Source organism: Prinia subflava, chromosome 14 (assembly GCF_021018805.1).
Source record: "Prinia subflava isolate CZ2003 ecotype Zambia chromosome 14, Cam_Psub_1.2, whole genome shotgun sequence".
NCBI classification, from domain to species: domain Eukaryota; kingdom Metazoa; phylum Chordata; class Aves; order Passeriformes; family Cisticolidae; genus Prinia; species Prinia subflava.
Window position 1 is genome coordinate 14181975 of NC_086260.1, and position 23961 is coordinate 14205935.

At 39.8% G+C, this 23961-nt stretch overlaps 1 protein-coding gene across 4 annotated transcripts in view; it reads right to left on the bottom strand.

The window, feature by feature from the left end:
• The window catches only part of ATG7 (autophagy related 7), a 72731-nt gene that overhangs the window by 12401 nt on the left and 36369 nt on the right, over nucleotides 1–23961 (bottom strand). For 3 of the 4 annotated variants that reach the window (XM_063411511.1, XM_063411512.1, XM_063411510.1), the window contains exon 19: nucleotides 19741–19789. The exons of the other annotated variant lie outside the window; for it this stretch is intronic. In XM_063411511.1, coding sequence (XP_063267581.1) covers nucleotides 19741–19789 — 49 coding nt within the window. The remainder of the gene's footprint in view (nucleotides 1–19740; nucleotides 19790–23961) is intronic. 4 annotated transcript variants of the gene reach the window in all.

Sequence of the window (23961 nt, forward strand, 5' to 3'; positions counted from 1 at the left end):
TAGAAAAGTTCAGGCAAAGATAAAAAGTGCCATAAAAACTTCTGGAAAATTAAGCAGTGAGTCAAGGGTTGCTAAAAAACAGTGGGGAATGGGATAAATCTTGGATTTCTTCATGTTTGTAACAGGACTCAAAGGATAATGGGACACAACGGAGCCCCTTGACTTACTCACCATGGCCCAATTACATTAATAAAGGGAATTTTTGTTACTCTGAGAAAACAGTGGTGTCACTTTGATTTACAATCCATAAAAACAGGAAATTAGCAGCATCTCCAGAAGGGGCAGCACCTGAACTGATGAAATCACGCAGCAGTGAGACTGAAGGACAAATGTGGTTAGGCTGTCTGATTATTGGTGACAGCTCTCTGAAAAATGAGTTTAAGGAGATTTATTAGACGTGTTTCATAGAAACTGGGATGAAAAATTTATTGGCTGGGCTCTCAAATCACTGCAGATGGAAACATCCTGCAGAAGGAAGGTGTCAGCACTGGGGAAGAGTTCAAGAGGAGACTGAAATAAAAGAAAATCATTTTTAAGACAAGCTGAGAGTTTAGGCACAAGATGCACAGATCAAAACCTGGCCGAGCTTGTGGAGACTGAACACAGAGGACAAAGAGGTGCTGGAAGGAAAAAATCCTTTGTACAAAACATGGGTAAAACCCTGGAGAGAAAAACTGCGGGGATGGTGCCACATGGGGCTCAATAAAAGAGAAAATTGGAGATAAAAAATTTCAGTGCCTCCCAAAGATCCTCCTGGACAGTGAAGTCACCTGCTGAACTGAACTGGTGGCACACTGGCCTGAAGAATTAATTTTCCCTCTGGAAGGGTCAAAGCAATGATGTGGACCAGCATCTCTGAGAAATATTGGGATATATGGGAATATTATCATTTTTGAAATTTAGAAACCAGATTAAACAAAATAAGTGAATCTCAAATATTGGGATATTTGGGACTATTATGATTTTTGGAGTTTAAGAACCAGATGAAACAAAATGTGTGAAACTCAAATATTGGGATATACGGGAATATTATGAACCTTGAAGAACCAGATTAAACAAAATAAGTGAGTTTTAAATACTGGGATCTATGGGAATATTATGATTTTTTTAAGTTTAAGAACTGGATTAAACAAAATAAGTGAATCTCAAATATTGGGATATATGGGAATAGTATGATTTTTAAAGTTTAGGACTCGGATTAAACAAAGTGAGTGAGTTTTAAATACTGGATCTAGGGGATATTACGACTTTTGAAGTTTAAGACTTGGATTAAACAAAATAAGTGAGTTTTAAATACTGGGAATACTAAATACTAGGGGAATATTATGATTTTTGAAGTTTAGGAACCAGATTAAACAAAATAAATGAGTTTAAAATATTGTGATATATGGGAACATTATGATGTTTAAAGTTTAAGAACCATATTAAACAAAAATAAGTAAATCTCAAATATTGGGATCTATGGGAATATTATGATTATTCAAGTTAAGGAACCAGATTAAACAAAGTAAGTGAGTTTTAAATACTGAGATCTATGGGAATATTATGATTTTTGAAGTTAAGGAACAAGAGTAAACAAAATAAATGAGTTTTAAATACTGCGATCTATGGGAATATTGTGATTTTTGAAGTTTAAGAACAGACCAAAGGAGATGGGTTCATTCTGACAGCTCTAACCAGACCACAGTTGTGTTCAGGCCACGAGCTCAGTGGAGCTCAGCTGACCACGCAGGGCAGATTTTAGTTTTTATCCCTGTGCTAAAAACCTGCTCCACACTCCAGCTCCCAAAGGGCTGCACTATGGGAATTCCAGCCTCCTGCTGAACCTCGTCCCTCCAAAATTGCTTTGTCTGTTTTGGCCCCGGGCTGTGTCTCAGCAATATAAAAGTGCTTTTCTCAAAGCAGGAGAGCTCCAGTGCCAACACGACCGAGCGCTCGTGGCTGCGAGGGGAGCAGGGGAAGGGGCAGGACAGAGCTCTGAGCCTCATCCTGGGCAAGCACCAACAGGATTCTCCTCCCTGGCTGAAGCCCAGGCCGTATTTTTAACCTTCTCTGAGTTCACCAGGCTGGAAGAGCTGCTCTGGCAATTACTGGTTGTAATTATTCTTAGGAGATAAAAAACGAAGCGACGTCCCTGCCGCGGTTCTGCGCCTTGGTCACGCTCCTTTCATCAGGGCCTGCCTCCCTCAGAGGCACTGAGAACAAACAACCAACCCAGAAATGAAGGGATTTCTTGACAGGAAGCCAAAATGCAATGTTTTATGCTGACTTACACACTGAAGGTAAGGAGGGGATTTTTTTCCCCCCCTCAGTGAGTGAACGAAAGTTCATTTTCGGGAGGAGAATTCCTTTTTGACAGCAATAAATTAGGATTTGGGACAGACAGACACACAGTCACAGCACTCAAGAATCACAGAATACTCCAAGTTAAAAGGGACCCACAGGGATGTCCAAATTACACCCAAATAAGACTTTTCAAATATAATAATTAAAATCATGATCAAGATCAGAGAATCATAAAATGGCCTGGGTTGGACACATGCAAATGTTCACCAAAAGCCAGAATAGAAAGTCTGAACAGTCACTTATTTAATCCTGAAGAATTATTCCCCTGCCTAAGAGGAAATATTTATAATTGCAGACATTATAGAGAATGTGTTTGAGGAATTTGCAAAATTCAAAGGGAGTTCACGACACAGCAATGCCAATTTGAACTTTTAAATCTTTTGACTCACGCTGTTATTAATTTTTATGAGCAGAAAACACTCTAACAAACAGTCAAAACATCCTGCAGACAAATGCAGGTAAGATTCAATTCTAAATAAAGTATTTTTTATTTGCATGATGTGCATATCCCCATGGAACATGGTAAAATTCCCCAAACCCAGCCTGGGAATGCAAACCCAGCTGTTCCCTGGGTTTTAATCCCTTTAAGATTCTCCATGGCACGCAGGATTCTTACCTTGCCTTTCTGTTTATGTACAGTAAGCTTGCACAGATTGTATTTATAAACTCTTGCTTGGAATTTTCAATTATTTTATTCCCCTGTGCTTCTCCTTTTATGGCCATCTGTTTCTTGCCATATTTTGCCCCAAGGCACATCAGCTGTCTCCACAGCTGAATGAAATCCCCATCTCTGGCTCAAAGGAAAACTCTTTAATTTTTTGTTTATTTGTTGAACTAGAAAGAAGCCACCCATCAAAAGGAGAAATCTTTGCCTGTGAGTTGGGTTTTGGGATGCTGCACGCATCCTCCCCACAAATATCTGTATATTCTGGCTTTGAAATGCAAGAAAATAAGCAGGTTGTTCAGTGTGGGAGACTTTTGTTACTAATGCTAAAACTGCTCCTAAATGTTTCATAATAGACTTTACTCTTGAAAATTTTCTCTTCAATCCATGATTCATATACGAATAATTTCTTCCATGTATTAACTGAGTAGTGAACAGCAATGTGCAGAAGGAAAAATAATTATCTCAATCAGTGCAATTAAAAACCCCCTTATGTTAATGTTTAAATTAGAAAATTATAAATGGGGATAGCTGCCATCATAGACTCAGAAGAGAAAGTGAGACACAGGATGGGAAAGGAGATGTGGAGAATGTGGAAGGAGGAAATTAAAAAAGAAAAAGCTCTATTTAGGCTTTTTATCTAAAATTTTCCAGAAAATGTTTTACAGCCAAGAGTCTCAAGATGAATGAAAACTGCTTGGAAAAAGAGAAGCACCCAATGATCAACAGCAGAACAGTTTCCATCAAACCATCCACCAATCCCCACCAAATCAGCCCAAATTCACCAATTCCCACCAAATCAGCCCAAATTCACCAATCCCCACCAAACCCTGGAGCTCACACTCCTCATTTTGGCCTGACCACTCAATCCCCTCCAGTCCCTGCTGAATTCCACCCCCAAACCTCCCTGGAGGGATTTGCACTGGAAATGGAGTGGGAAAATGTCCTGGGAGGAATAAAACCCCAACAGAATCCAACACCAGTCCTAAAAGGCAAAAAGGGGATGGCTGAGGAAGTCTCAGAGCAAATGAGTGAGCTCCAGCCACCCCAAATTTTGCAACTTTTCCTTGACACTAAATATTTTACATCAAGAGTTGTTTTGCTTTTCCAGCTACTCAGTGCCCCTAACTCAAGGTATTTCCTTCCCTAATTCAAGGTATTTCCTTCCCTAATTCAAGGTATTTCCTTCCCTAATTCAGGATATTTCTTTCCCCAATACAAGGTATTTCCTTCCCTAATTCAGGATATTTCCTTCCCTAACTCAAGGTATTTCCTTCCCTAATTCAAGGTATTTCCTTCCCTAATTCAGGATATTTCCTTCCCTAACTCAAGGTATTTCCTTCCCTAATTCAAGGTATTTCCTTCCCTAATTCAAGGTATATATTTCCCTAATTCAAGGTATATCCTTCCCTAATTCAGGATATTTCCTTCCGTAATTCAGGATATTTCTTTCCCCAATACAAGGTATTTCCTTCTCTGCCAACCTTGCTGTGGTTATTCCTTGGGAATAAGCAGGAGATTAAGGAGAATAAGTAGGACATTCACTGTTCCACCATCACCAGCTCCAGCTGGAGAATCAGATTAAAAAAGACTGAAACAAGCAATAATTTGGACAACTGGATCACTGAAGGAGTTTCCTTGCAAGCTGTTACATCCTGACTGTTCAACAACGCTTCTAAAGAGAGGAAACATCTTCAAAACCAGGCTCAAACGGGCTCCACGTGCCTGCAGTGAGTGGAATCATCAAATCCCTGCAGGTCCTGATCCCTGCCTGTCAAACCAAGCCTCCCACGTGAGCCCCCTGCTCAGAGATAAAAATCCCTCTGTGACTTTTGGGGACTGAGATCTCAATTCTGCTCCCTTTGAAGTCAACCAGAGTTTTGGCCTTTGTCTTGCCGATGAAGGATCCGATCCCAAAGTGTTTGTTCAGCAGTTCTGGAAGGATGCCAGCCTTAATAAAATCAATTGAAATGCATTTTAAAGACATGGCCAATGCAAATATTTATTTGCAGGCTCCCAGACTCATCCCAGTCTCTGGCATTTCTTTTCCAGCTGAAATGCACAGCGATGCTGCTTGGCAGAGGCACTGACATGTTCCCCAATTTCATGAGCCAACATTCCTGTTCCTGCAAGCATTCAACCCAGGAGCTTGTGAAGACTCAGCAGCACTCAAACACCGCTCACTTTCTCATCTTCACTAATGGAATAAAGTCTTTGATAAATCTGGCCCAGCAAGATCTTAATCCTGCCGTTGGAAGGAGTTCATGAACTCAGCCAGGTTTTCCCCTCGAGAAAGAATCCTCCTCAAGATAAGCTATGATATTTATTTTTTTCCAGAAATTAATTCTATTGCTCCAATGAAAAACAAGAAGGAAAAAAAACAATGCTGAGGGTATTATTACCAATACTCTCTAAAATTCTGAGCACTAATCAGAGTGGAAAATGAGACTTTATTCCATGGTGCTGCTTACCACCATGCCCTTCTATTTTCAGGACACCACATACCAGAACAATTTGCTGTTTTCCAGGTTTTTCAGAATCACAGACAGAACCAGAAGCTGAGCTGGGAGGACAGCTGAAGGCTTCTAGGAGAAAGAGAAAAGGCAGCAACCTTTTGCCACATCTGCACGATCGGATAAATTTGCAGAGGGCACGGGGGGAGAGATCAAATGGAAGCAAATCCTCAGCAGAGCTGAGGATTTCACTCCAGAGTTCTGAGAGTGAACACATTTTTAAATAACTGACCTCCAGCATTCCTTGTAGTTTTGCTCTTTTTGTCCTGCATTATTTACATGCCTGAATTCTCCAGAATTTCAATTTCTACAGAGGAAGAGGAGCAAGAGGAGCCAAGAGGAGCCAAGAGGAGCCAAAAGGAGCCAAAAGGAGCCAAGAGGAGCCAAGAGGAGGAGGAAGAGGAGGAAGAGGAGGAAGAGGAGGAAGAGGAGGAAGAGGAGGAAGAGGAGGAAGAGGAGGAAGAGGAGGAAGAGGAGGAAGAAGAGGAAGAAGAGGAAGAAGAGGAGGAAAAGGAGGAAAAGGAGGAAAAGGAGGAAGAGGAGGAAGAGGAGGAAGAGGAGGAAGAGGAGGAAGAGGAGGAAGAGGAGAAAGAGGAGGAAGAGGAAAGGATTTACTCCACTTCTGCTGCTCAGGGAACTCCAGGCAGGTGCATCTGCAAAAGGTTTTCAAACTGAACTGCAAGTGCTGCACTGAGTTTATTCTGCAGTTCCTGTCCTTGCTGGGTTGGTTTTCCCAAATTGTTTCCCTGTGACTGTCCCTGAAGTGAGACAGGGCTGCTGCTGTGTGCAGGAGCAGGGAATGATCAGCCAGACCCTTCCTGCTCTCCTCTGCCCCAAATATTTAATAACAATTAAATAAATTAAATTAAATAAATTAATTAAATAATTTAATAACAACCCCAAATGCTGAATCCCCACGCAGAGGGTGAGACAATCTCCTGCTTTCAGGTTTGGGTTATTTGCCTGACATTTCTAGATTGACAGTAACATTTAAATCGTTTAAATTTGAATTATTTAAATTGTGATAGGAGGCTCTACAGACGTGAAACTGCAGCAGCTTGGTTGAAGAATTAACAACAAAACCTCCCTTGGAATAACAGCAGCAATGTCAGTGGTAGCACAGTGCAGGAGCTGAGTGCATACAAGAGGCACTGTCCAAATCTGCACTTAGTGCTATTTTTATCCCACAAAAACCCCAAAATATCCGAAGATGAATATTTTACTGCATCAGAATTGTAATACATTTGATTGCTGAATGGAGAAAAACAGATTTCAGCCACTTCCAACAGAGTTTTTATAAATTGATTTTTCAAATCCTTTCCATAGCAACCGTGCACAACCAAGATAAATATCAAAGTGAATTTAGTGAATTTGTCACCTACATCTTCACTGCTAAAGCGACTTCTTTTCTCTCCTAGGCAGCAAAATGTGCCAGTTTTCCCTAAAAAAAGCATTTCTCAGTGACCTGAAGGCCAAGTTGGAATATTGGGGTCCCAGTTGCTGAAAGTATCATTTTTTTTTGTATTTCTTCCTCCTTGGAGAGGGGAATGTGAGAATGGAGTGAATTCAGCACCGAGCTGAAGGGTGAGACAATGCAATTAGGAATCCAATTTTGTAATACCTGCACTCTTGCCAAGTTTGAATTTCTCTGCTTTTCCCTACAGAAGTTCTGGAGGACAGCTGGGAAAAGGCTGCTACACAAGCAAGAGCTCTCAAGACTTCATTAATTTCTGTCAAAATCCCATCATGTTAATTAGGAACTAATTTATAACCTGAAGATATTGACTGGAATTGAGTCACTTCAAGGAGTTCAAGATGCCTGCGTGTGAAAATCCTGATAGATATTGAGAAATCCCCCAGAGGCTTCACTTCTCCAATTAATCCTTCAAAAAGACACAATTGTACTGCAAGCATCACATAAAGACTTCAGATGTTATCTCCCCTAATTCCCTTCCACAGAACAAACCAAACAGAGCTGGATTTATGTAAAGTTGTAAAGTTATCTCCCAATATGTAAATTGTTTGAAATGACTCAAAACACAGCCCATGCAATGGGACTGCAAAGTTACTGCACCTTAGGACAATAAAGAGAAATAAATAAGTTTTATTTATAATAATATAAATAAATATCTTGAAATTATCATTTTTCAGCATTTGATTGTTACCACAGATACCTACATTCAATACAGGTAACAGGATCTGCCTGCACTTTGCAAAGAACTGCAAGAATAAATGAACTTTAGAGTTACAATCATGAAAAGAGCTTCCCTTAAAGCCTGACTTTATTATCAATAACCACAACAGGAAAGCTCAAATGAGCATTTTTGAGAGCCACAGCCCTCGGCAACTCTTTGATTCTGATTTTTGAAATAAAACCCTTGGAAAAAAGGGCTCGTGGCACAAGTTCTGTGCAAAGACCTCCAAAATCTCACATATTAATATTTGATTAGCACAAATCACATGCTAATATTTGATTAGCACCAGGCTCCTATAAAAACATTCTTGTTATTTGCTACAATTATAGATTGCCATATAGATTTAGGGCTAAAAGGAACCCAAATATTTAATTCACCATAAATTTTTGCTGTGGTGCTGTCAGATGTGAGTGCTCACATCAAACCAAGCACGGCTGCATTTTCACCCCAGCACCCAGAACTCTGCAATGCTGGAACTGATGGGGATCAAAAAATAACCAAATAACCTCTCTTTTGCTGGATTATAGAAATATATGGCAAAAGAATGCGCCTCCAACTCACAGCATCACAATTTCAATGTCATCATTTCTGTTTGGAACTAGAACTATCACACAGCGAATAAAGATCAACATTTGGTTTTGTTTTGATTTCTTTTTTCACTTTTAAACTAGGTTTTCCTTGCTTTCTAGTTTTTCCCCTCTCCCCTGAAATTATCATGTTATCTGGTGGGATTAAGTGTTTAAATCAATTTAAATAATCTTGGTTATTCTGTGAAAGTAAGTAAGTAGATATATGATTAAAATTTCTTAAGTATATTTTAGTTGTAATAACATCAATCCAACCCTTAAGTGAATGGCCCACACAGGGACCAAACCCAGAAATTTGGTGTTTTCAGCACCATGCTGAGATAAACTGCACCAATTATAAAATAAATCACCTCAGAATATCTCTGGGGGTCAGATAAATGCTCTGGGGACACTCCTGACTTGATTCAGTTTGAATTCAACACAACAGGAAAATTGTCTAATTAGCAGAGATTGTTGCCCTTCAAGTCTGTTTTCTCCTCCCCCTCAGCAGCTCTCAGGAGAAGCTGGCAGGTATAATATGATATATATATATATAAATATTAATATATATAAAATATGTATATAGTTATACATCTATAAAATACATATATATATATATACACACACAGACATATATACATATACATATAAATATATAGATATACACACACACACACACACACATATATATATATATATATAAATAAATAAAATTTTTTTTCCCCCCCGATCCAGGACTAGCTCAGGCTCATTTTTCTCACAATTCCCAGGGAATATATATATATATCTATGTATATATAATATAAATAATTAAATAATTATTTTTCCCCCCCCCCGATCCAAGACTAGCTCAGGCTCATTTTTCTCACAATTCCCAGGGAATATATATATATATATATATATGTATATATAATATAAATAATTAAATAATTAATTTTTTTTTCCCCCTGATCCAGGAACAGCTCAGGCTCATTTTTCTCACAATTCCCAGGGAATATATATATATATATGTATATGTATATATAATATAAATAATTAAATTTTTTTTTCCCCCTGATCCAGGAACAGCTCAGGCTCATTTTTCTCACAATTCCCAGGGAACCACAAGAACAATTTTCTTTCCTCAGCCATAAATTCTCTGTGGGCCATGCACAAGCCCCCAGTCCCTCTGGACAAACGTGGAGTTCCACCACTGAGGAACCCTGAGGAGAGGCTGATAAACATCTGGGCTCTGGAATCACTCTGGGATGTTTGGTACATCACCACATGATCCTGCACTTTTCCAAGAAAAACCCAGTTTTTCACACACCTACCATCAACTCCTTTTGCTTAAAAGTTACATAATTACCATGCAATCTCTTATGAAATCTCATTTATTTTAGCTTTAATTACTCACTGCAATGAAAGGATTGTTTCATAAAATGTATCTTTCCACTTCAATAAAAAGCACAGCTCTTTTTTTCTTTGCTGCATCTCTTTTGTTTACCACCTGCCAAGATCTTATTGCACATATGTGAAAAGAAAACTGGACTGAATATATGTGAAATAAACTCTTGGCAAAGGCTCTGCAAGGGTTTGCCATTGAGAAGATTGGATTCACAAGAGAAGCCTTCTACTATTCCAGAATCAACACAGGCATTAAAAAACCCTTCATAAAAAGGAAAAGCAAGGGTTTTTCAGGTAATGTGAATTTCCAGGTGATGATTTCCTCAGAAGCCCTGAACATCTCAGTGGTGTCCAGCAGAACATCGGGGCTCCCACGCTGAGGAGAGGCAGAATTATCACAAAGTCCTGGTTTTATTCCACTCTGTGTTCCTCACTTGTTTAACAAGACTGAAAACTCCTGATTAAATCATCAGCAACTCTGACTAGAATTTGTTTTATTGATTGGAATTGTCCTTGCTAGAATTCTGATTAGAATGGTGGGAGGGGGCACTTCAATTCTGCTTTCCTTGATTTTTGCATCATCTCGCTTAGCCCACAACCCACATTATCATTTATTTTAGTCCATTAAAAATGTCTTAATTACTAATTTGAAAGATCCCATTTGAGAGATGTTAAAAAGCCAATTTCTGACCTCCTGCATGCACAACTCCTGCAGACCAACACTTGATTGCAAGACAGGAATTTGTTGCACACCCGGCATTTGCATCTCTCAAGTTCTCAGCTGAAAATTGTTTTCAGCCAAACAGATGCTTTGTAAAATTGAAAACGGAATTATTTCATTCAGCAGCTTCATCTCACCAAATGTGCCCAAATTCAGCTCCCAGGAAAGTTTTCCAGGTGCAGATTTACTAGAAGGGATCTCAAAGATGGAATTTCAGGAGACGCAAGTTCAGAAAAACAAGTATTACAAAGCTGCTACATAACTTCAACATTGTAAAGAAATATTTTATTGAATTAATATTTATTGAATTATCATGTATCTACTTTGGGTTACCCATAAAATATTGCTAAAATCAGATTAAATTACACGCTCAGCTATGCCACACTTGTCCATAACAGTTCAACTGTGCAGCTTGGACAAACTTGCATTTGTTTCTTTCAATTTCAGCAGCCAAAATATAAAAGTAAATGGCACAAACACCCATGAAAAACTCCCTTTTAAAATATTTTTAAAGCTAGCAATCTTCTCACGATTTTTTAAAACTTTACAGGTGAAAAAAAACCAGTGAGAGTGAGATTGAGGTCCCTGATAAAAACCCACAAGAGCAGAAACAAAACTCGGAAAGGATTTGAGGATCCCAGACCGCTCCTTTTCTCCAAGAAATTCACATTTCTTTCTGCCCTCAAACAAAAATCAAAGCTCTCAGGAGATTTATGACAAATCAAACGCCCTTTTATCCCTGTCACAAACCACAGATTTTGGTTCAAACCCAGTTATTCCAGAAGAAAATCACAGCACAAAGCAGATTAGAGCCCTTCGACGTCTATTAGCAGAAATTGTTGCCTTTCAAGTCTGTTTTCTCCTCACCCTCAGCAGCTCTCAGGAGATGCTAGCAGGTAGAAACATGCTTTCTTTTAATTACAGAACTGGATTAGTGCTGCAACTGATTCCCAGCTCCAGCAAATTATAATCAAGTGCCCATTGTGCAGAACAATCATTTAATGGCCGACAAACCTTCATAAAGGCAGCTTTAATGAAGAAAGCTGGAAAGCTGCCCGAATTTTATGGCAGCACACTCCAAAAGAAAGAGTTACAATCTGTATTTAAGATTGAGAGAGCCTTTTAATCCAGATGGCCAGAATTAAACGAGGCAGTGCAGGGAAATTTGGATCAAAAGCGAGTGCAACATGAAAGTCCCAAAACCCCCCCAGTAAACCACGGCTAATTATTTCAAACAGAGGCTGCACGTTCCTTTTGTACTGGGAAGAACTCAGAGGGAAATAAAACGTGAATATTTTGCTGTCTCTGTGATAATTCATTCACCCTTTAGCTTTTCTACCATAAAGCAGCAAGAAATCTCTGCAGGCAGAACTGTTTGGACAGTTAAATAATTAAATTTTCAAGAAGTTTGCAAAATAAATGAGAAATTATTTCAGATTTGCAGCTTTGAGATACAGCTGGGTAAAACTGAAGCTGCTGCAAATGAAATTTGAAAAGGTCCTTATTTCAGTATTGTGTTGTTAATTAATAAATGACAGCCAAGTTTGCTCCCCTCTGCTTTGATTCCCTTGGAAGTGCTGACCCTCCTCAGCACTGCTCAGAAAATGTTCCTTTCTGTGATAATTAACACATTAGTTTAATGTAATAACTAAACACATTAGTTTTCCTATCATAAAAGAAAGCAGCAAGAAATCTCTTTGCAATTCATTTGGGGAGCTGTTTGGACAGTTAAATAATCCCATTTTCAAGGAATTCGCAAAAGAAATGACAAATTATTTCAGATTTGCAGCTTTAAGATACAGCCGACTAAAACGGAGTCCCTCTAATTGTTCTTAAAAAGTACAAATAACAATTTTTAGTACAGCAATAAAGCAGCAAGAGGCTCTGCTTTCCAGTGATTCTGCTGCTGGGGATTTGTAGAAACCCCAGCGTGGGGAGGTGCACAGAGAAGTTGATTGCTCAGCTCCTCTCCAATAAAAACATTTGGTTTTTTGTAAAGGGTTTTAATGTTGATGAAATAAAAACTCTATAAAATTCATCAATTAATTTGAAATCACAGAGTCCTGCCAAGTTTGAACTTGAACAAACCCAGCTTCAATTCACCTTCTAAAAACACCCAACAGGACCCTGTTTTGGACACCTGCTTCTTGCTCTGATGTTTGCATCCACGCTTTGATCTGTTTGCAGAGGCCAAGCCTGCGCTGAACTGTGACATAAATCACTCTGTCACAGTCAGAAATATGGATTCAGACAGAAAAAAAAGAGCTCTGCTGAGAGAGGGCAAATCCCAGGGAATATCGCTGCCCCACTGCTTTCTGCAGCTCTGTAAATCTGATTTCTGCTGCTCTGTAAATCAAGAAGGGATCTGCTGCCTGCCACAGAGAATTTCTGCTTCTGCAGAGCTGCAAGGAGGTCACGGCATCTCTGATTTGTATTTTTTTCTGCTTCATGATTTTCTGACAGCAGCAAGCTCTGAGTGTGTGCCAGGCTCCCTGGAGGGAGGAAGGACTGACAAAATCTGATCACTGATGTCACTGCTGTCTGTATTTATGTTTTGTGTTATTTGTGTGCACGCACAGAAGGAACTTTAGGTCTCCCAAACACACACCAAGCACAAAAGGTGCCAGTTGATCTGGTTTGTTCTGTAAAAAAGCAACATTTCCACCTCACGGATTAAAGGAGGAAAAACTTGCTGAGAACATAAATGACACACACAGAGGTTTGACAAAAAGGAAATGAAGACCCAAACATCTGAAACCCCAGGTTCATCCTGGCTGCACAACATATTTCATTTTCTAAATGTTATCATTTTCCCTCTGAGCTCTCTCGGGGTGAACAAAATATTCTTGACAGGACTGAAAATCAGAAAAAATACTGCAGCAACTGAGCGTGGGCTGAATCCCAAAGTGCTGCTGGTGGCAACAGCATCTCCTGGATGATCTGCAGATCGAGCAGGAAAAAGTCAATCCTGTCCAAAAGCAACAGGGATGGAAGTGCTGCTCCCTGTGGGACAAGGAGCAGTCCAGGATTGCTCAGTCCCCCTTATCCCGATTTTTCAAACAAGCCTCTTGTGCAATGTCAGGCTCTGTGCAGACTGGGCACTGCATTCCTGTGCCAGGAAAATCAGAATTGTCCTCACAAGGGTTTACACACAGGAAAAGTCAAAGTGGAGCTGGGACTGTGGGCGACCATTCAGCAAAACCAGCCCCGAAAGGAGAAAAATCAACCCAAAGGAAAATCACACGTGACATTTATTAATGAGAGACACGGGAGGAAAACCTAATTGAGGAAAAGAGATCCAAACTGCCAAAAGAAAATGCAAAAAGAAGCTGAGAGCAGCTGGCCTGAACTATTCCAGCTCCTCTTCCAGGACTCATGGAAATCAGGGAAAAATATCAGAGTCAGAGCCTGCACTTGGGAATGGGCTCCAAAGCTCTGCTCTCTGCTGCACAAGGGAATTCTCAGGATAACTGAGTTTAAAATTGCAACATACCATACTGAAATAAACACTGGAGAACAAATAATTATTAAATAGCCATTAAAATGCCCCCCCCCAATCAATGTATTGTTTATTTGTGGAATGCCTGCAATTGTTTTTTTTTTAAGGGGTCATAAAAATTCCTTGCTCTCCAGGAGTCCATTCATGAGGGCAATGAATTTCCAGAAAATCCAATTTTTTATACAGCTTGAGAGAAATATTTTTGGATACAAACTTTAAAATAAAATAGTGCTTTTAAACTACTAGCTTTATTCCTTAAAATGAACAAAGACTTGCCTGCAATGTAAACAATGAAAATAAAATTAAAAAAAAGGAAGACCACAAGTCTTGTAACCTAAACACAATACCCATTGTCTGGACTTCCCTATTTCCACGAAGAACATCTGATTTTCATTTTGGATTAGAACATTCTGCTAAAATTACTAAAACACTGGGATAAAACTTCATTTAGAATGTGCAGATGAACAACTTCAGCTACGATCTGATGGCTGATCCATGAGTGAGAATTCCCATTTTAACTCCGGAACAATGATTAAAATCCAGTACTGAATCCTTGTTGCAGTAAGTTTTGATGATCTCAGAGAGAGCAGCAGAAAAAAAACACCACATAAAACTCAGATCCAGCTTTTGTCACTGCCTGGCCAGGGAAAGCTTGGCTCGTGGCCTGGTATGTTTGTCATTCCAAGAACCTCCAGTATTTTTCATCTGAAAGAAGAATTGAATATCTACTCAATTGCCAGGGATACAAATTCTGATTTTCGATGTGCTGGAGTTGATGGGGAGAACAAGGATGACAAACTTCGCTCTGATTTTCGCCTCCTTGGCTCTTCTGCTCAATAAAAAGCCATGGAGAGACCTGAGCTGGACAAAAAATGGGAATAGAAGGGGCTCCTCCTCCTTTTTGTTTGTGTCAGGGGGGTGAAAACAAATCTGGGAATTGTCTCTGATGTCGTACTCTGGTTTGGAATAAAACCACAGCAAACCCAAAAGCTTTGGTACAAAAGCTGCAATAGCAGAAATTCAGCCCAGATTTTCCTTGTGCCCCCCTTTTTCCACAGAATTGGGGTGAAATAGCAGCAAATCCTCCAGCGGCAGGTCCAGAAATTCAGTGCCAAATCCTGACAGATAAAACAGGGCAGAAACAGGAGGACTCACCCCTGTCTGAACGAGGGCACACTTCTAATTCTGACAAGGGAACAGAATAACTTTTTAATAAATAGTATTTGCCATCAGTATCCTGTGGACAGCCTTAAATTTCCAAGAAATTACATTAGTTTCAGGCATGAAGAAGGTAAGAGGAAAAACAAGGTTAAAAAAGGGTTTTTAAATATAAATGTTAAGGTTTAAAGTATAACTTTTGATGTTTAATTGTCAAATGTGGAGGTAACAGGCCTTGGCAAGAGCTGTGGATTAGAATAATTCCCCAGGCACACCGAGCTGACAAGGGGCAATGGGCTGAAGGAATATTTCCCAAAAATGCCTCCTAAATTACACCTGATACTCAAAAGGCAGGAAAAACAGGTACTGACAATTTCTTATTGCTCAACGGGGATGCAAATATTGGAAGGTGCATGTTTGTACAAGAAGAATGGAAAATCAACCAGAATATTAAATTGACTTTATAGGGAGAACAGAATAAATGCTGGGCAAGGCACAAACCTCTCACTGAAGGAACAAAAAGAATAAAACACAGGACCTGATCCTAACCTTAAGGCCACTCTTTGTACAGAACAAATTTAAATATTCAAATGCAAACAAAAAAGAATTAAGAATAAAAAATTAGGTATAAATCAGTTAACAGCACCAGAGTATTACTGAGGTAATTAATTTGTCCAGAAGCTGTTTAAAATGGAAATGTTTGCAAGCATAAATTGAATAAAAGCAGCATTACTCAACCAGATTATTGTGAAAGAACAGAAAGACTGAAGAAAAATTATGGATTTTTTTTTTAACATGACAAGGCTCGGGGAAAGTGCAAGAAGGGGCCAGTAATGAACAGCATTTTTTATAACTTTCTGATAAAAAAATCATTATTGTCCATTATTGAAAAGTAAATTGTTTGGAAGCATTCCTCTGTCACCTTACAACTACCAGAAGAACAAAAGAATACAAAAATAACAGGAAGCTGCAAGTGCTGATGCTGAGAGTTTACCATGAAATGACTTTGAAGTTGGAAAGATGAACATTTTTATTTCAAACCCAACATGCAGAGGATGCAAAGGAGACATTTAAAGCCAATGCAAACAGAAATTAGGGAGCACAGAGGACATGAGAGAAGTGTTGGGATGCAGGGAAATGCAAAGGAGGCAAGAGATGGGGATGAAGTGAGTGAGTGAGGCAGGAGAATTTCATCACTGAATTCTCAGCAATGATGCATCTTGGAGAATGAAACCAAACAGAGAAAATGTTAAAAATACCAGGAATGAAGGAAGGTTTAAAGCAAACCCTACTGGATGGGGCTGGAGCAGTTCATAGTAAACTGTAAAAGCACAATAGGAGGATGGGAGGTTTTGAGTGCTTAACAAAAAACATTTGTGGCCCATGAATGAAATAGCTCCAGCTCCCAGCAACAATGACAAAATTGTCACAGCAAAAGGGAAACCAGGAAAGCACTTAAGAGCAAAAATAATACCCGTGGTTTGCACAGCAATAACATCTGTGACTATGTCAATGCAAGCACAATAAAGAATGAGAGCTGTCTCCATTCAGCTTTAAAAATACCTTTGGGTGGGATACAGAGAGAAAAATGAGCTGAGGGCTTGCAGGGCTGGAGAAATCCCAGCTGCTGGGTTTTGTGGAGGAACAGATTTTTCCTAATTGCCATTAATTCATAATTTGGGCAAGAGATTATTTCCATTCTCCCCTTCTGCCATCCAGAACAAACAGATCTTTGCGTCTGAAGGTTTGGATTCTGTGATGCCACTCACAGGACAGAATGAGGAGCTCTAAATTCAGATATTCCAGTGACAGTGAGCCCTGCAAGGCTACACCTCCCACCAGGACACCCTTTGCAGGCTCTGCTTTACCTCCAAACGCTGAGGAACACCCCAGCAGCAGGGTGGGCTGCTCTGGTTCCTGAGCTCCTGCAGGTGACAATGACCCTCCGTGCTCCCCACTTCTGAGAACAGGAGTGCCCTGGTGAGCCCCCCTGGGTCACACCACGGAGGAGGCTCCTCAAAACCCCTCATTCGGGTTTTTCACCTTGCTCCTTGTGAAAAAGCCTTGTTGTGTGTGTGTGTGGCTCTACGCAGATATTTACTATATGCAATATGCTAGGTAGAAAAGTTATGCTGTATTAACATTTGGATAATGTAGTAAACGTAGTTTTTAACATTAAGTTTTAGTAATAAAAGAATTGTGTGTAAGATATTTTCTTTAGCTTAAGAAAAGAAAAAAAAAAAGAAAAAAAAAAAAAAGGAGAGGCCCGGAGGTGTTTCTCAACAGAGATAACAGTTACAACAAGAAGAAGAGAACCCCCCCTTAGAATTTTCGGAAGAAAAGATGCGTATCTCCCTGAATCCACAGGAGCCACCTGGTCAACCCAGACTGAATTCACACGAGCCACCTGGTCAAGCCAAACTCCTGGACGCCAAGGATTAGAAGGGGGACTCTGGGCAAACGGGTCTAAGATAAAGATTGCATAATTTTGAAATTTTGGTCTTCAAAAAGGGGACATTCCTCCCGAAGAGTGCCCTTCTCTTTCCTAGCCTTTGTCTGGGAGGGAGGGGGGACGACAGTCCGGACTGCCTTTTTTTTCTTTGCTCTTAATGTCTCATTATTTGTCCTGTCTCTGAAAACTTTTTTTTGAACTTGTATTAATTTTTTTGTAACCAATTTTTTATTCCTTATTAAATTTTCATAAATTTCAAAAAGCGAGTGATTGGCGTTTATCACACTCCTTATTCTGCAAACCCCACAAGCCCAAGGTGCTCCCAGAGCTCACCCAGCTCCTGGGAATCCTCTGGAATGTGGCCAGCGTGTCACCCCCAAACTGCACCTGGGTCCTGTGTCTGCTCTGCCTACCCTGGGCTCCACAGCCCCAAGAGACGCTTCAAAAGCTCCAACACACAACAGGCATGAAAAATTACAGGTTTTACTCCGCAGGGAAATGATTTATTGATGCTGAGAGCCTCATTCAGTAATCAGACACTATCTGAAGAGCAAAAAAAAAGCCCCACTCGGCCATGGAGTAGTTAGATGAGGAAGCTGTTCCAGCTTTTGATGTAGTTTTGTCCCAAATGCAAAGTTTAAAAGGCTGGGAGATAAGTTATCCAATTTACTGAAATCCAATCTCATGCTGGATTTCACCCAGGGCTGTATCTCAAAGGCAAAAGGGACTTAGTCATATTTTTACATAACTGAATTCCTGAGTCACATTACAGAGGGGAGAGTCAGAGGGAGCTCAGGAACAATTTCTGCCATTACATATTTTCTCTTTATAGTATTGCTTGTAAGGAATTAATGTTGCAAGACTTATTTCAAAACTTAAAAAGCTTTCATCATTGATTATGGCTCATTTCTCACTCAGACTCCCATTAATTCCCACAGCACTAATTCTGCATCGTGGCATCAGGAGCAAATGATGACTGCTGAGCTAATTTTAAGAGAGCAATAAATAATTGGCAATTAATCATCTGTTCAAGCAATAATCCTTTTGCAACATCTCTGCAGCACTGTGGACTTCACAGAGAGGAATGGAATGCAGCTGTCTAGAAAGCATTTCTGGATGTCACAGCACTCTCTGAGCTGGGCTGCAGTGTCAAAAGGCTGCCAGTTTTATCCAGCTGAGATTAATGCAATGATCCAAAGGATGTGAGATGCACTGAGCTCCTGATTCACACACAGAACAGACCCTGCAGCAGCCCAGCACCCCACGGAGCTGCCTCACTTCTGCATCTCCCCTCTCATTCCACTGCACGTTTTGCAGGAAAAAAAGCCAATTTCAGTCCTTTGTTTCCAAGGCCACAGTTCCCCACTTCCTCACGTGCTCACAGCCACAGGAGCATTGCTGTAACCCACCCTGCTCCCACCCCTGCACATCTCCAGAATGTTCCATCCCAGAGCTCCAGCCCGGCCCCAGCAGCCCAGGCCATCTCCTCCCCCACAAGCCCTGGAATTACAAAAGTCATTTCAGAAATATGATCTTGATCACATCGACTCTGCTGCACCTCACTGCGCTCATTAAGCCTCATTTCTGCGTGCAGAAGATGGATTTGCTCCTTTCTGTGCATTATCCAGCAATCTGGAGGCCTGAAGAACGCTCCCATGAAATCCATCAGTGGCAGCTCAAAGCTGTCAAACCTGCTGATTCATTTCAGCAGCATTTACTGGGCTTCATTAATTCTAGATCTCAATGTTTTCAACAAAATAATGAAGTTATATATAACTCAAAGCAGCAGCACCAATAAATCCTTCAAGCCTTTGGCAACTCCTTTAATCCAAAGTAATCGTGTTTCCTTGTATAACAAGTCTTGTGATGTCTGTAACAGCATCTCACTATAGTAACAACAGCCTTCATGTTATAGCTCTCTGCATGCCTCCAGTATTAATCAGATCCCAGATTTAAAGATGAAATTAGAGAACTCCTGATACTCTTCCTGAAGCAGATATGCTAATCAGAGGCCCCCCTTCCTCCCAAACTGAAAAAAAAATCCAATAAAGATCAGGTCTGTGGAGTTGCTGCTGCTGGAACCAAAGATTGCAGTTGCTGGTTGTTGCTGTGCTCTATTACCTCATCCCTTCACATTAAAATAACAATTCTAACCAGCCAGTCTATTCTATAGGCACTTTTCTCTGCCACAAGCTCTCTTTCTTTGCTTTTAAACAGAAGAATAAAAAAAGAAATCTCACCAGAAGGAAGGGTTGCAGACTTCATCCCAGAACTGGGAATATCATTCTCCTTCGAATGCAAAGGACACAATGATCAAAACATTTATTCTTCAATTTTCATGAAAGCAACATTCTTCTATTTCTTAAGTGAGTTTAAATCCTAGCAATTTTCCAAATACACTGATTTTTTTCTAGTATTGTCCTGAAAACTCCTGCAGCATCCTCCATTAGCTATTACACTACTACTGCCCAACCTTGCTTGAATTTAACCTCACCTAGCAGAAAACTTTGTGACCTTCATGCCTCCACTTCACTGAAATGATATTTAACAGCATTATTTCCCTTTCCCAAATCTCCCACAACCATCTCTAATTTCCACCGTGTATAAAGCAAAGTCACACTCAGCTCCTTGAACTTCATCAACGTGTTTGGCTATAATCAGGATTTTACTTTGTTGAGCAATCCAAACGTAATCTGCAGGCATAAACCCACAAATTAAACTATATTAAATTGCATATTAAATGCATTCAAAAATTAGATCTGAATACTAAAAATACAGATTAAATCCAGAAAGCAGAAGTATCAAATGCAAAGAAGTTTCTTTCAGAGGCTGGAAATAACATCTTATTTTGCATTTGCATCTTTGCCTGTTACCCTTTTCAGATCTAGTGAGAATTAAAATCCAGCCTCAGTTTCATCACTGCCCATCCCTGCAAAGAAGCCCAAGGTATCAGAATTTATTAGCTATGAGATCTTAGATCTTAGATCTTGCCTGTGGAGGAAGAGATTAAATGAGTTTTAGTGCTTGGGTTACTCTTGCAGAAGGGTGAGCACAGCAAGCCCAGGTACAGCACCAGAAGTTTTCACCATGTGTGGCAAAGGCAGATCCAGAGATTAGCACACATAAATCACTCACCCAGGGAGAAAAAAAAGCCTCCTGGACTGCCAGCTAAGAGAACTACCACAAAATGCATGTTTTTACAAGGGCTATTCAAAGAAATAGCATTAGTGGGGAGAATGAGTCACGGGCCAGCAAGCTTCACACACTGCAGCTACTCAGAGTGAGAAGACAAAGGGAATTAGGTCTCAGATGATTATTTTTTTTTAAATAACCAAGGAGCATTAGCAAAACCAGCTGCTGCACTGTAATATTTCTAAATAGCTTTGTTATGCCTTCATATTCTCTTCCAGTAGGAGTTTTCTCTTCCTAGCTTGCACTGGCTTTGCTGTTGTTGGCACGTTGTCTCAGCAGACACTAGACAAATAAACTTTTCAACAACATAAAGACTTTTAAAACTGTATCTCTTAACCCCATCCCCTGGAGAGGCTGCAGAGTGGTTGCTTAATTCTTCACAGGTTTACTTGTGCCTCCCATCTCATTTCTGTGACTGAATTTCTTTAGTTCCCAAAAAATAAATAAGCCTCTGAGCACTTATCTCACCTAAATCACAGTTTGTATCCATTTCCTGAGCATGGATTTTTTGTATTTGTTGATTAACCTATTGGATTTCACACTTGACTTGCAGGGGATTAAATTCATTGCCTGGTGGGCTTGAGTCAGTACTTTGCAATTACAGGAGTTTATCTTGTATATAACAAGTACTTCAATAGAACCCTGATTTTCAGATTACAAAGTACTGATGTGCTTGCACACAGAGAGTTTTTCTCCAAATTTACTTCCATAATCTCCCAGCTTTAAGGTACAACTACACCAGTTTTATTCTGATTACTTCTGTGTTTTAACTGGAATAGAGTCAATTCACCTCTTGTCTTACAGAGTCCTGTGCCATTAAATGGCCATTTTGCAATATTTTACACTGAAATAATCAGACATCTGCACCTCCACCTTCCTGCACAGAGATGGCAGCAGAACTGCTGCACACAGACCTCAAATCAGCTCTGGGAGCCGATCCCAACCACATTTTAGCCATGAATTTCCTCCCCACCAGGGCTCACAGCTCAGCCTAACTTTTCAAAAGTGCTGTTGTTACATTTCCACATCCAGCATTTTCTATTTATCAAAACCTCTCCTATTTATCCAGTAAAACTGCATTATTTTAAGGTTGCTGTGCAACAATTAAATGACTAAAAATCATCACCACACCTGTAGGATAACAAAAAGTTTGCCTGTATATGAAAATAACAACAAACTCAGTAACTCACGAGCAGCTTTTTACTTGGTGAAATATCACATGTAGGGAAAGCTTTGGTGTCCCAGACTCAACACTACAAACTGCAATAACTCATCACTAATTTAAAGGACATTATTTAATACCTACAGTGGGGCTTTTAATGGTTGAGAGACCAAGAAAATAGAAACTCATCCTAAAACTTTTTTTTTAAAAGTGAAACACTTTTCTCTTGGCTAATTTTTATTACATGTGTAACAACGCAGATTTTTTTGATGTCTCTTCACGAGGTCAGGGCCAACTTTAATTTACAACATACAAGATTTAACTTTCCAACTAACCTGACCTTAAATCAACTAAGAGAAGTCACTGCTAAGGAAAAATTATCACTGAAGAGATAAGAGGGAACCAGTCCTTATCTTGTCAGGCACAAAGTGCCTCATCCTGGAATCAAAGCTGGGTTTTAACTACAGAATTGGTCATTAATTTTTATCACTCCTAAGATATCAGGTGGTTTCTCCAGGGCTCCAGCCAATTCCATAAAAACAACTACGCTGCATGGCAGATTTCAGCTGCAAGCCAAGTTTTAATGTGTTCTAAAAAAGTGCTGGAAAAGGAAACTTCAGGAGAACAGCGAGGGAAAGGAAACAGCAGCACTTTGCAGAGATGTTCATTACAGTGCAAACACCAGGCAAATATTCAACTACAAAGAGAGCTCAGGCCAGTAAGAGCTAGGTTAATATTCATTTTAAAGGCTCTCAAATCTGCCTGTTTTATAAATTAGTGTCCACCCAAACTCAGCAGCAACATGGATGCAAATCTTTAAACACTCACGCTGGTAAAATTAATTCCATCGTTCACAGAGGAAGAAACCCTGAGACACAGAGATCATTTCAGCTGAGAAATTGTTCATGACCACTTTTCCATATGAGATTTCCACACAGGAGCACGTCTTAAAATTGATGTTCTGTTCTTAAAATTTGTGGTGCTTAATTTCCTCTGTGAATTAGCAACTACTGGCATTAAGGAGAGGCTGGTATTGAACCCACATGATTTTCCAGCAGCTCTTCACATTTCTATCGACTTCATTTATTCCCATTTTCTACTTCCACCCATATTTACAGGAAAATCCATTCCAAAGCTGAGAAGAAGGCACTGCTGCTTGTGCAGGAAGGTTTTGTGGTGGCAATAACAAAACATCAGTGCACTTGGGGGATGATTGCCTGCATGGACTCACCCTGACTGAAATACCCAAGAGAAGTTCAGGAGATGTTTCCAGAGGAAATCTGGATTGGCAGGAGGAGGCAAACACAGCTAACAATGAAAATCTGCTGGTGGACAGCATTTCACAGGCTCCAGGATGACCAGAGCACACTGATCCCTAATGAAGTAACTTAATTAACACTTGAGGGGGTGCTGAGGCACTCACAGCACCTCTGGGTAAGGCTCCAGCAATTGGTGTTCATTGACATCTACACTGATTTGGCCAGCAGCAAACTTTTCTCCATCTTATTTTTAATTAATTTTATTTTTTTATTTGAATTGAATTGAATACAAGGGCTCATATACTCTCGGACTGAGATGCACATTGTAGAATTTACAGTCTTAATTAGAATGTAAAAAGTTCATCAGCGTTTTTGTGTTGGGTGATTTCTTATTCTTCACATGACAATAACAATGCATCTTGAACAGTCCAATCATTCCTCTTTGTGACAGAGTACATTGGAATGGAAGAGATTTAATCCCTGAATTATGTCATTTCTCATTTACTGGAGATTTTTCCTCCAAAGGCAGAAGAGCCAGCAGAGTTTGAAACTCTTTCTAGAAGAAAATTGCTTCCCCAAAATAAAGATTTTACAGCTTCAGTCTGGCACTTCCCTTCAAAACTGTGGGGAGCCGTGTTCATCATTAGCTAAAATTACTCTAAAATCTTCAATAAAGTACAATTTAACTTCATTTACCACCACAGCACAAATCAAAACATTACTTCATCAACTCAAACACTCCTTGTTTAGGTGCTGATCTAATGAGAGCAATTAAAATGAGTCATAAATAGCAAAAGAGCACCTTGGCAATCGGCCTGGGGGTGGAGTTCTTATTAAAAGAGGAAAGC